General features: G+C 44.3%; 2 protein-coding genes across 3 annotated transcripts in view; both read right to left on the bottom strand.

Annotated features, from left to right (window-relative positions):
* Window positions 1–13,824, bottom strand: part of shoc2 (SHOC2 leucine rich repeat scaffold protein) — a 370,366-nt gene that overhangs the window by 336,500 nt on the left and 20,042 nt on the right. The window lies entirely within an intron of this gene.
* On the bottom strand, window positions 8,622–11,146 carry adra2a (adrenoceptor alpha 2A). Its single transcript, XM_070991688.1, has 2 exons — window positions 10,850–11,146; window positions 8,622–10,686 (listed from the first exon to the last, which is right to left on the bottom strand). Exon 2 carries the CDS (start codon window positions 10,493–10,495, stop codon window positions 9,236–9,238), a length of 1,260 nt encoding a protein of 419 aa, XP_070847789.1. The 5' UTR covers window positions 10,496–10,686; window positions 10,850–11,146; the 3' UTR covers window positions 8,622–9,235.

Raw genomic sequence — 13,824 nt, 5'->3', positions numbered from 1 at the left:
GTCATAAGAAATAGATTTTTCAAGCTGTCAGGATGTTAATGATAAATAAGGATGACTGATAACCGGAATGCATACATCCGCTCCCTGGGCTTGATAGACTTCTCAAGATGAGCCTAGCGAGACCGTGGCATGTTTTATGAAATGGGAACAAAGGTTATGAACCGTTTCCCATGCATGCATTTGTAATATGGGGGCACTGCATTTTGAACATCGTGTCACGTAATTCTTGACTGATGCCCAACCAAGTGCTGAGAACACTACTTTGATGTTCTTCTGTTTCTCCTGCATGTTATGGGAGATTGATGTCTGTATTTCCCTCAGATAACTCCCCCACGGGCCGAGTAATTCCCCCAGAAACAAACAAGAATCCAACAAAACGTGATGAGGAAAGAGTGAGAGGCCGCTCCAGATGTTCTCCTCCCCAAAGCTCGGCTCCTTCTTTCCTTTTTCCTTTTTTCTCGTCCTCCCCGGGCCCACGCTGACTGGCTTTTTCATACACAATCGAAACCCAAATGATTATCCCATCAGTATTCACAGCCAGGCCCCCTCCCTGCTGACGTCTGCCTCTCCGCTGCCCATGCATAGCCATCTCTTTCTGTCTCATATTTCACATTTTGCTTCTCTTTTTCAGCCCACCTTCAACTCTCCCGCTGAAAGACACCATGAATTAAAGGATGAAATTAACTGAAGCAGAAGTTTGACATCAAAGCCTTGCGTACATACATATATAGATAGATATGGTTTGTATTTCCTTAAAATATATCCTCATGAGATGGGGGAAGATGAGGCAGATGGAGCAGAGGTTAAAGGGGAGATGCAGCGTGGAGCCTTTGGAGCAGAGTCTTATCGTTCTCTGACCACCAAGATCAAAATGCGTGGCGGTCTGAGCTTAACTCCTACACTCTCAAGTTAGCGCACGCATGCACGGGTGGATGGACAAACACACAACAAGACGCCATGCTGTATTGATTACCAGCGCCCCGTGAAACAGAGAGCACATAATGTGGCTCCCTGCAGACTTGCTCACAGAGCCATTTTAAGGCTGACCTTTGTTGCGAAGGGATGCTATGAATTCATTGGCATAGTTTAAAAGTGTTTCTGCTGAACGCAACCTGGGCAGAGATCAGCACACAGGGGCTTCATAGAGGAAGATTTCTCAGATACGACTGTGTGAACGGTTTGGTGTGAGGAGAAAAGACTGTTGTGCAATAGTGGGCTCTCGCTTTTTAAAAGGCAGCACTACTTAGAGTGACTGTTGGGTTTTTGGAACAATGCCTTAAGCTCCCTTTCACAAATTACAGCCTATTATTTACACAGCGTAATGCAGTCTAATGTGCCGCAACAAGCCTGCGTTATTGCTTCATCTGAAGGAACAATGGTGCCAAAGTCCAGCTGTAGCCGTCACTTTTCCCTCGATGCGACAAAGGAACATTTGTCTCCACCTGATTTCTCTTGAGCAATTATGTTTCATGTTTCACAGCTCAAATATTTACAAATGCACGCTCTCAGGGGAGCGTTTAACTGAAATTGTGGGTACGTGCTCTTCGGGAGAGGCCGTGCATGCTGCAGGACATTGTTTAATTTTTGACAAACAACAGGAGGCCGCCCCCCCCCCCCGGGTTTGTCTGGATGGAAATGAATGAAGGCAGTCAGTCAAAGTGAGAATTTGCTGGCGCTCTACGCGCACGCATTACGATATGCAGCTGTTTTTGTAATGGCTTTCTCAATTGTACACAATGTCCCAGGGGTTCCAAACCCATATTCTCCCAGCCGCTCCAATGTTTAATGTACACACTACTTGTCCGCTGCTGCTGCTGCTGGGAACGTTCCAGAGAATACCTGTGGTTTTACTTCCATTTGTGTTTGCCAGCCACATAACCCAATTCACCCATAAATATGGGCTATCATGTCCATTTTCCATGTCTGTGCCTCAGACTAATTTACCACTAGTATTGATATGAAAGATGAGCCTCATGTCTCAGGGAAATAGGATTATTCTCATCCATGGGAAGAAGGGAAAATCACATCAGCTTTGACAAAAAGGGGACTGCTACATGAGAAGATGACAGTCAGAATGCAGCGTGGACGGCGTGTCATGTATACAGGAATTAGCAGGGCACAGCTCGTAGAGGTTTCAGCATCTTGTCATGCAAATAGAGCAGAAGGCTTTAGCATATAGATGAGATGAGCTGGTGGTGATGATGGCTCGTGTACTCACCTCACTCTCCCTCGCTCTGTCTCTTTCACCCACTCTCGTCTCAGACACATAACACACACCTGCTGCTCAGGAACTTTTGGCTCGACTCTCAATTAGCTGTTTGTTTTCACAATATCAAATCATCCCGGGAGCTTACATGCTACTTTTTTTTGTTTCTCTTCCTGTTTCTGGCGTTCTCCTTTCTTCTGCCTTTTTCACTGTCTCCTTCCTCGTATTATTACATTTCCACTAACATGTTCATCCGTCTCCCATGAAACAAATGGGATCTATAGCATGATAACGCCCACATATTATTAGATCATATTATACACCATTTGGAGTCATGCTCGCTGGCATAACCCTGACAATCTTTCATGGTAGTGATTATTACTGACTGTATAATGCAGTTCCTGCTTATAGTTCCACTGAAAAGTTTAAGCGGCACATACAACACCACCCTTCTGAATTATTCATATTTAACAGACGCTGATGTGACTGCTGCTGTGCCTGGAAAATTAATGAAATTACAAGCTGAATTGTTTCCACGTGTTGTCGTGTAATGATGTGATGTCATAGATTGTCGCTCAAGTTAAGATTACAGTTCAGATACAGGAGAGCAGATTGGAAAACAGCGAGGCAGCTGTCTGTTAGATGAAAGCAAGAACAAGAACGTAGGAGCGGAACAAGCCACAGGAACCAGGTTACACAGCAACTACAGGTTTACTGAAAACTCAACGCAGGGAGACTTAAACAGACACTTTCTCCACAGACATTTGCATGAGCGCTCCTGTTGAGCCTGAGAGTTTAGTCTACTTCATCTGCCTGTGGTCATCCTTTAACTGTAATCCTGCTACTGCTGCTCCTCCTGAGGAGTTCTGACATAACAAATTGAGGGTCTAAAGGTTAAAGGTGTTGTATTTTGCATCCCGTAATGTAAATTTGTGACTTGACTTGATGGCACTTTTTGACTGAGGATGTACGCCACAGTAGCGCATCAGTGAGGGGCCACAGCAGAGATGCCACTCTGTAGATCGATGGTGTCTTGAAAATATACCTCTGCCTGAACACTTCACAATGAACAGGAGCCTCACAATGAACAAAACACATCCCATTGTTGCTATGGCAACTTCTTTTGCACAGCCTGTCCTGTTTTTATGCTTCTTTACAGCTGAACAAGGTAAGTTTTGTGTGTTTATTCAGGGAACATCTTAAGGACTCTGAGAAGTTCTTCTCAATGACTGTCAGCGTCAGGCTCCGGCTACAGCGCTGGTTATTTCACATGAGAGATGTCTGTGTTCGTGGTTTTTCCACTGTGCTCTTCTCGATGGTTTGAAGTGGACAGGGCTCCGTTGGGAAAGGGTGATGTCACTACATACGGGATCCAATCAGAATCTGATGATAGGTGGTGGGTTGTTTGCTCTTGTTTCCAGGACCCTGTTGGACCAACATTAATAAATAGTCTAATAAAGTGATGTACATGTAATCCAGATCCACTCAGATATATGAGGTTACCTGAAGCGCTTTTTAAAAAGTCCATTTCATGACTCTTTCATAGCGAAAGATCAACTTGAACGAATGTGAACGTGAAAACTACCAGGATTGTAGGTGACTCCCATAGGCCTTGAGTTGTGGTCCTGCGCAGGAAATTATGCACTTTTGTGAAAGGCAAACTTCTAATGTGATCAAAAGTATAGTTTTGACTTCTAGCCTTTTGTCCAGGGGCCATTATTGCTATCGCATAAAGCTTCAGACAAAGACTAATCAGTTTGTACACCTTCTTTTAGCAATGATCTGTTGCTGCCTGAAAATCGCATTATCAAATCACTGTCACGCTTCCTGAAAATCTGTTTACCTGCACACACACACACACACACACACACACACACACACACACACACACACACACACACACACACACACACACACACACACACACACACACACACACACACAAGCATTTCTATGCAGTTGCAAATATATTTTGCATTTACATACATTGTCCAATTGGCATTGAAGGAATAAACTTCAGAGCTATGAAATATCCGAAGATAAACATCAGAAACTGGTTACTTTTGTCTCGCTGTCTCTTTAAAACACACTCATACACAAACACTTGGCCAAATTCATGACAAACACAACAAGCTGTTATTCACGAACCAGCTGCTTTCATTAAGTCACGTCATTAAGAGCTGCAGCGATGAAACGACACAGTGCTCAGGTATAATCTTCTTCAAACACCCACCGGCCTGTCCATCAGTACACACTAGACAGTCATTACAGACACTACAGCAACCCACTTCAACTGACCTCTCTGCCTCACACCAACTCTGCTGTCCCCATGTCACCAAACAGATATTCTTCTCCACAGTCCGTCACTCACGGAGAGACGAGGACTTCCAGCACAAAGAGCCTGAATAATGGAGAGAGAGAGAGGCAGGAAGAGCTCAACTCTTTGTTGCTTTTATCCGCGATAATTACAGCTAAGGCCGAGAAATGTGTCGCTTGTTTTTTTAATCTTCCACCTCTGTTAAACACTTGCTCATAATGCTCTTTTAACCAACATTGTGCCAAAACAATGCTTGGATGTATCATGGCGGTGACAGCCGTGTGTGTTGTATGTCCATCAGGGTGATCGGCTCTTTAACGGGAAGCTCTAGTGGGAGACACAGTATACGTTCATATAGTGCTAAATTCAGTCAGTGAGAAAAGACGAATTTATTGTATATTGTATTGTTGTCACGGTCCAATGAAAACCATGTAACTCCATGTGTGTTGATGTTGAATTTTGAGAAGGTTGAGAAAGAGGCTTCACCTACTTCTTAAGCTTAATAAATGGGTGTAAAGCTCACTGTATTGAGAGGTTTTTCTTAGCTGATGAAAAGCTAAGATTTTGGAGATGCGTGGTTAATATAGGACAACTACTTTTACATGTGTTGCCTCCAGCTTTATATACATACAAGTTGATTATAATAGCTTAAAGACCAAACTAAAGATCAACTCGATGATTGATTAATCCGGTAAAACCTAATGTATTTTTTTTAAGGAGAGTGGCTAATGAGGTGTTAATTATGGTAAACATTTCTAGTAAACAACACTGTTTATTGGCCGTCATCATTGAACAACATCTCCACTTAGACTTTAGATCCCTCCTTTAGATTCTGGTGGGTGTACTATAAGTAATAGATCACATTTTACTACTTTTTCCCTTCAGAGATACACGCAAGATTAACATTTCATCTCCTCAAATGTCAGGATTTGCCACTTTTCACATCTTTTCATTCCTGTAAATGAAACATCTGCGTGTTCTGAGAGGTTGGTCGGGCAAAAACAGAAAAACATCTTCAGCTTTGAGAAATTTTAATTGGCAGTTTCACAGTTTTATGACATTTTACAGAGCAAAAGATGAATCAACTAATCAAAATACACCATGAGTTGCAGTCCGACATTCTTCAAAGTGCCACTTATTAATGTAACTACTGTAAGACTGATTGGCATGAAAATAGAGATACATTCATATCGTATGAGGTTGTTTGCACATGGCTGTAAGGCATGGTGTATTAACTGTACCTGAACCATGTGCGTCACTGTTACTTTCAGCCTCTTAAGGTTGTTTAAATGTCTCTGCAATTCAAAGCTATTCATTGACGTTCTTGGCTTTATTGCAAATTTCCATAGCAGATTGCAAAAAGACAAATTTCAGGTTGAACACTGGTCTTATAGGAAACGACCCCCTGCTGCTCTGTCTCACAAGCATTCGTGACATGGAGCTTTGGAGCTTTGTTTGTTCATTAGTTAGTTTTTTGTTTGTTTTGTTTTGTTTTTTTAAATGCCGGGCAATGCCAAACCCTACGCCGTCTCCTTTCTTCAACCAGAACGAATCACCTTGCAGGTCTAATAATCACATTGCATTATGCTGTGTGGTCTCTGGGACGGTGGGAGCTGATTGCTCTCGATCATAATGAGCTCCTGGAAAATAGATTTGTCTGGGCAAATTATTTTCCAGGGAAATATCCACTGCCCAGCCTTGGTTTGTGTCTCAAACCAGACCCAGAGGCCTGACAGCTAATCAGACCACCGTTAATGAAACTGGGACTCTATATTAAACGATACCTCTGAAACACTTCTAAGCGTCCTTCCTCAAAGAGGAGCTGACAGTCGCCTGTGAGCTGGCCAATAGAAAATATGATCCTACCTCAATAATATGTTCCTGGATGGTGTAAAGTATCATTTAGCTGATGAATACAGACCTCCTGTGAAATTGGCGCATTAAGGACAATCAAACAGGTGGATGTCACACTGAAAAAAAAAAAAAAAAAAAGACGTATGGGTTGCAGCATGCGGGTGTCTCAGTTGACATTCATCGTCATCATGACCTTTTTCCCCCCAGCCACCTCCAGTACATGTGCACAATGCAGACACCCCCTCCCTACGCACACACACACACAAATACATGCACAGAAACAAATAAAGAGTCGTCCCAAATGCGAGGCAGGCAAGTCAAATATAACTTCATCGTCCCCTCCCCCAGCTGCCGCCTAAATCCTCTAACCGCAAATTATTGTTTGTATGATTTTTGTGCCTGCTGACATTTTGTCCCTGTCTCTTTGAATGGTAGCTGCACTTAGCCACCATGCTTAGCCTTTTGGAGACGGATGTGCACTCTAACCTGATGATCCATGCCCCGTTTCCCAGAGGCTAAGTGTGTGCATGAGCGTGTGTGCATGTGTGCGTGGAGAGGGGTCTGCTGACTTCAACAGCTGGCTTCTTCCAATAGGCTGTCAGCAAGCACATCCGCTTAATGATATCACTGCTGCTTGTTGATGTGTGAGCTAAAGAGAGGCAGGCACAGAGGAAAAGGAGGCCAAGACGTGACAAACATACACGTATTTATCACTGAGCGTCAGCCTGACGGACCCCATGTGCTGCTTTACAATGTTAAAGGACACGCTGACATCTTTTCAAGGCTGTCCATGTGGATGTGGAAAGATTTATTAGTGACAGGAAGAAAATCAACAGTCCTCAGTCTGAGCAGAAATGCATTCAAGATTTTGTCCGGAGCTTAAATGAGTCCTCAGCGGACTGAGTTGGCCAAATTAAGTGAATAGCTTCCAAAGTCCTTTTAGTGTGAAATTCCCTCTTTGCACTACCAATCCCCTGCCACAGCTGAACAAGGAAACATTGTCAGGCGAGGGAAAAGACTAACTTTGGAACAGAGATGCCCACTTCATTTGAGTAACAGACAGCAAGAAGCCTAAAATGCGCAGTATTCTCTGATGGCCTCTGTTTTCTGAACGGGGATGCTTCATGACTGAGCATCAGTCAGACACCTTTCTCTCTGTTCCAGATGGCTCCTAATGTTTGGTTTCTCTCTGAAGCAACCTGCCAACATCCCACAAAACCGAACATGGAGCATCAGCACGACTGCAGGCTTGCCTGTCCAGTGGGAGCTCACCCCATGTGTTTACATGTGCTGCAAGTACACATGGACATCCTCATACACACACACTCCATCTTTCTCATAGACGCACACGTTTCCACGCTTTGTAAACGTGCTGGGAAGCACTCCACCACGCCAGGCTCTGCTAGACAAGGTGCTGCATGTACTGTCAGAGAAACTCCCAGAAGACCCCTTTCGCTTTGCTAGGATAGAGCTGTTCAAGCACCTTCCAGACTGTCAAAACGAATGCATTTACTTACACCTCCTCCACTGGGAACAGCTATATCCTCTGTATTCACTGCACAGATGATAGCCGCTCTCTTGTTTTATTCAGCCATTCTCCTAGACATGATAGAGGGAACAGCGAGAGCGAGACCAGTCAATCAGGTTCTGGTTTGACAGGCTCCATGTCTTTACTTAATGACGCATACCGTGGTAACACAAAACGGCAAATGAACCGTTACTCCTCCACTTCAAGTGCCTCGCATTACAACTGTATTCATGGCCCACAATTAATTCATAAACTGACTCTGAGATCCAAAGCCAAAGCAAACACACACTTTGAATAACAAAAGAACTTAGTTTTGGGAGTCTGACAGTCAAGACAAAATATCTACATCGAATCACAAACATGACCAATCCAAGGACCAAAGCACGTATTCCACTCAAGATCATTAAGAGCTGAGCTCCTTCTTAATCCCTTGCAAAGGTCAGATTCAACAGACCAGTGAATTTGCACTTTTCTGTTGAATTGCTGGTGCGAGAGGATTACAGGTTTGCCCTCCTGGTCCCAGAGTTTTCACACCTTCGCACAGATCACAGGTAAAACAGCTTCTCTTTTGACAAATCTCGGAACACCAGATCACATTCTGAGAGCAAATCCAGACTCCACTGCTGCCCTCCACCCTCTTTCTCAACCTCTGTGTGTGTGTGTGTGTGTGTGTGTGTGTGTGTGTGTGTGTGTGTGTGTGTGTGTGTGTGTGTGTGTGTGTGTGTGTGTGTGTGTGTGTGTGTGACAGGGTGTGTGTCAGCACAGTGTAACATACAAAATGAGATAACGTCACCAACCTGATGCTTTAACTTGCTGTGAGACCAGTTCAGGAAATTGGTTTATTCTTATAGAGCCAGCATTTTTCCCATACTATATCATCATCGTCATCATCATCACCATCATCATCACCATCATCATCATCATCCTAACCATCATTGTCTTCACATGATACAAAATGGCACAACACTGTATCCATAACAACAAAAACAAAGACAATTATTCAGACAGGTCGTTTTGCACAACATACTGTTGTAAAGCACAGCACATATCACAACTTCACTATGTTTGTTTTATAAAAATAAAAAGAACATTCAGAATAAAAGCATGGTTTCACTGTGGCGTTCTGTTCTGTTGGAGCTCTCTGTGGGATGGTGGTCGGTGCGGGAGCAGCGGGTGGTGGAAGGTTTGAAAGGATGCCGCATGTAAAGCTCATCCTGGGATTTCCAAGCAGTTACACCAAGAGCGTTCACAAGCCAGTGACCCATGCACAATGCTCAATTATAATTTACAATAAAGTTAAAAAAAAGTATGTACATAAAGACGGAGTCCATCATACATATCTTCTAGTGTCCCTCCTGCACAGTATCTTTTTGAAGGACCTCCTAAAGTCATTGTTGAAGATGGTGTAAATGATGGGGTTCAGCGCACTGTTGCAATAGCCAAACCAGAAGAAGAACTTGAACAGGGTGTTGGGCACCGGGCAGGACTCGCACAGCGTCATCAGCATGTATGTAAAGAAAAAGGGAAACCAGCAGATGACGAACACCCCAATGACCACGGCCAGGACGAAGGTGAAGCGTTTCTCCCGGTTCTGTCGGCCCTTCCAGCGGCTGCCCTTTGTGCTCGGCACCCGCTTTTGGATGTCGTTGTCTCCCGGTTTGATCTGGCTCAGTTTGGTTTTCCCCTTGGACGATTTCCTTTTGATCGAGCACGGGTTGTTCACCTTGTGGTCAGAGGAGGACGACTCCTCCAGGTCCACCCCGTTGACCTCGCCCTTCTCCTCATCTGCTCCTCCTCCTCCCACTCCCTCCTTCAGCTCGATGTCCCGCTCGCCGTTCAGCTTCTCGTGGCAGAGGCGGTCCTCCCCTGCGGCCACGCCGTTCTCCTTCTGGTTGGAAACAGCGGTGGTGGCCGTCTTCACCATCTCCTTCCGCTTCCTGTCTCCCGGTGGCGCCCGCGTCCTCTTCTTGGCAATCTGGTAGATCCGCACATAGACCAGGACCATGATGACGCAGGGGAGGAAGAAGGAGCCGATGCAGGAGGAGATGACATACCACTTATCGTTATTGATCTTACATACAGGGTCCTCTTCACTGTTTTCTTTCTCCATGGTGATCAGAGGCGGGAAGGAAATAACTGCCGCAATGACCCACACGATGAAGATGATGCACTTGATGCGTCGTGGCGTCCTCTTCAGGTTGTACTCGATGGCCTGAGTGATGGACCAGTAGCGGTCCAAGCTGATGGCACAGAGGTGGGCAATGGAGGCGGTGCAGAAAAGAACATCAAGCGCCAAATATATCTCACACCACACCTCGCCAAAGTACCAGTATCCCATGAGTTCATTGGCCAAGGAGAAAGGCATCACGAGGGTAGCCACCAAAATGTCCGCCGATGCCAGAGACACCAAGAACAAGTTCTGTGGAGCCCTCAGGGCCCGGCTTGTAAACACAGCTATGACCACCAGCACGTTACCAAACACTATCAGCAGGATCATGATCCCCACCAGCACGGTGAGCGACAGCGAGATCTGCAGGCTGAAAGGGGCCACGTCCGGAAGAGTCCGGTTGGTCTCGTTGTCGAACCCCATTGGAGCAGACTGGCCCACTTCCTACGTGAGTTCACCTGAGGTTGACAAATATCATGACCAGGAAGGACAGAGCTAGTGGCTCGCAGCGGGACTGAGAGAGGAGGCAACTGAATCACTCCTCTTGAGGCGTTTTCTCTGTCATCATGTGCCGTCTCCTCAAGAATAAGCTCTTATCATTTATGTCAGTTCATCTGAAAATATGAGGCAGAAAATCAGATACCTTCAATGCTATTGGCACTTTTCAATCAATTATGACAAGTCTTTTTTTTATATTATTACTATTAGAGTTAACTCAAGCATTGTGTCAGCTCTTTTCCCTGAATAGTAAAAGCAAGAAGTGAGAAATAACCTTACCTGAGGCAAAAAGCGGTAGCACAAGCTCTCCAGCGCCAGAGACGCACGGGCATTAGAAAACTGTCAGTGTGTAACTTCTCTAAGCGGATCGATAGGAAGCAAAGAAGATCCATGTGGCGGATGAAGTCCTCCCTCTGCGTCTCCTCTCTCTCTCCGCACGACGATCCCTGCGCTGCATCTACTTGAGCTCAGCGGCGGACCTAATAGAGCGCTAATCATGTTATCCCGGGCGCTGCCGTGCTGCTGTCTGCGTGTGGAGTCTCTCTCCTCAGTGCTATCCAGTGCGCCACTCCCTCTCTTTATAGCCCGCACGCTGCAAAAAGTGTCAGCGCTCAGCGGGTCACCGTGCGTCCACAGAGTGTCAACACAGGCGGACATGTGACACCGCAGACAACACCATGAGCCGGAAGCACGCAGCCCAGTGAGGGAATGACAGCAGGACAGGAGGGAAGAAAGGAAATATCAGGAGAGAGAGAGAAAAATGAATTTATGCGCACGCACGTGGACAACATGCAGCCAAAGTGTGAATGGTCTAAGTGTGTACTTACATGGCACATAATCATGGCAGTGAAAATAAATTGCATTGCCGTAATTACTATCTGTTTTGACACCATGTTCATAAAAGTGTTCATTTCTGAGGTTGCAGTTGTCACAATGGTTTGAGTTAGAGTGTTTCTGTTATTTTGTCCCTGCGCATAATGGCCACAGCCATATGTCAATGAGCAATAACAGGAGAGCTAATTAGATGATTAAGGCGAGCTTATTCCTGTTGCACCTTTCAAGCATGGATGCAATTTAGGGATGATAAACAAACATAATGATGAAGGAAAATAAAATCAAAGTAGAATAAAATTGGGTAAAAAAAAAAAAATTTGATGAAATGCTAATTCACCGACAAACACAGCTGCAGTGCAGTAATGAGGCGCCCCAAATTAAAAGAGAGAAATCTACATGAACAGAGAAATGAATCACTGAGAGAAAGAGAGTTGAGTTAAGGCCCATTTAAGAAAAGGAGGAAGTTACTTTGGACATAAACTAAATTTGTGTTTAGATGGAATAAAACAGGTTGTGTGGTTGACCACAGTGGTTTAAATGTACGTGGGCAGCCTCTACCAGCTGCTTCAGTTTCAGTTTGATCAGCCGGAGTTTAAGTTGGTTTCATCTTTCTCTCCTCACACGTTTGCTCAAATTTCACGCACAATGTCAGTTTTCATGTTTGCTGACACTGAGATCGAGGATCAGCATCTACTGAACTGACGCTGAACTGAAAACAATGACTGAAAACATTTTTGGGGACGTTTGCAGACATTTAGGGCTTAAATTGCTTGACCTGTGGGGAGAGACATTTCTTGCAGTGCAGCTGCTAGACTGGGTTGCTAAGCAGCAGCCAGAGCCACACCACATGGATATCAACAGGAGCCTTTTATGACTTTGTCCAAACTCAATTTGTTTAGCCCCTTTTACACTTCAGGTGCAACACATGAGGGAGTCCCCAAACTTTGTCGGAGCAGACCTCAGAGTGATTCACAGTCTGGTATTTGGTGAGCAGAGGTGTTCACAGGTGTGTGACGGACAGGTGCAGCCTGTTATTCATCCTCACTGGACCGAGCTCTAAGCGGCCTCTGGTCTTGGAGCTCTCCTCTCTGTGTATTTTGCCAATCTGCAGCCTTTTATAAGGCAGATAAGTTTGATGATTCTAAATACATGTTTGTCTTCTCTGTGTACAAACAGCCGAAGATGTCACACACGTCATGTGTTTGTTGAACTCAGTGTAGCAGTTATAACAAGGCAAATATTGAACATGACATTCATTGTCCCAGAAATGTGTAACTAGATCATATATGGCCGTTAAACATGTGTCATGCCCCTTGAATGCATCTTGTTCTTCTTCCTCCATAAAATAAGCTATGATTGCTCAGTGTGAGTGCGTCATCTCTTAAAAACAAGTTTGTGAACAGTGTTTTTCATCAGGTGATAACTGGATTATGGCGGATTAGACCTTTAATGAAATAAAGCAGCGCTGAGCGAGACAGTGTGTGTTTCAATTTTATTGGTTATTATGGAACTGAATATCAAACTCGACCAGAAAATAGTTTAAAAACTAGCTGAATAGTTACTGGTGAAACTAAAATGTTTTTTAAACATTTACACATTTCAGTTTTATCACAACATCAGCGTCAGCCATGAAGCCCGAACACTCAATGTAACACCGTCTCCCCTCTTTTATGGATGCAGCACACCGATGGTTCCTTTGCATCCTGACAACAAATAAAACAATGTTTGCTCAGATGTCATCCATCGGGGGAGTCATCGTTTTCTCTCTGTCTTCTCGGAAGTGGAGCCCCTTTTTACCAGAAATGCTCAGAAATGACTCTGAGTTACGCAATTTCATGCACTGCTTGCGTTCCACTTCTCTGGTAAATTCAAAGTCAGTCATGGGGGAAGGAGGAAATTCCTGAGGAACTTTGGAGGGACATGGAGTACCCTGCTCGTCATCAGCCTGTGCTGGACGTGGTCACATTCAGGGAGCGGCTCCATGTGGTCCACGGGATCAGACTGCCCTCCAGTTTTGTAATGACGTTGGCTCCGTTTGCTTTATACAAGCTGAACTTATCCTCTAAGTATAAGGTTGCTTTTGAATTGATTATATGAATATCATAAATAAAGAACACCTTTAAAAAAAAACTGCTTAGGTGTTTTTGAATGTAATTTCTACTTTGGTAACAATTTATTTTTCACATCCTTAAATTCTAATTTCAAAGATGTTTCCTGGAGATGTAATTTGGTATTCTAAGAAAAACAAGGACAGTGTTCAATTTGCACTTTTCCACTTAATTCATTCCAATTAGTTCGAGGCCTTTATACAACAGCTCAGTTCAATTGGCAAAAATGTTGAAGTTGTCTCATTTCATTGAATTATACACTCCGCTGTCTGCTATCCCAGCTACTTGTTTTTATCTAACAATGCTCTGGTG

Source organism: Chaetodon trifascialis, chromosome 2, assembly GCF_039877785.1.
Source record: "Chaetodon trifascialis isolate fChaTrf1 chromosome 2, fChaTrf1.hap1, whole genome shotgun sequence".
NCBI lineage: Eukaryota > Metazoa > Chordata > Actinopteri > Chaetodontiformes > Chaetodontidae > Chaetodon > Chaetodon trifascialis.
This window is presented reverse-complemented; position numbering and strand designations above follow the sequence as displayed.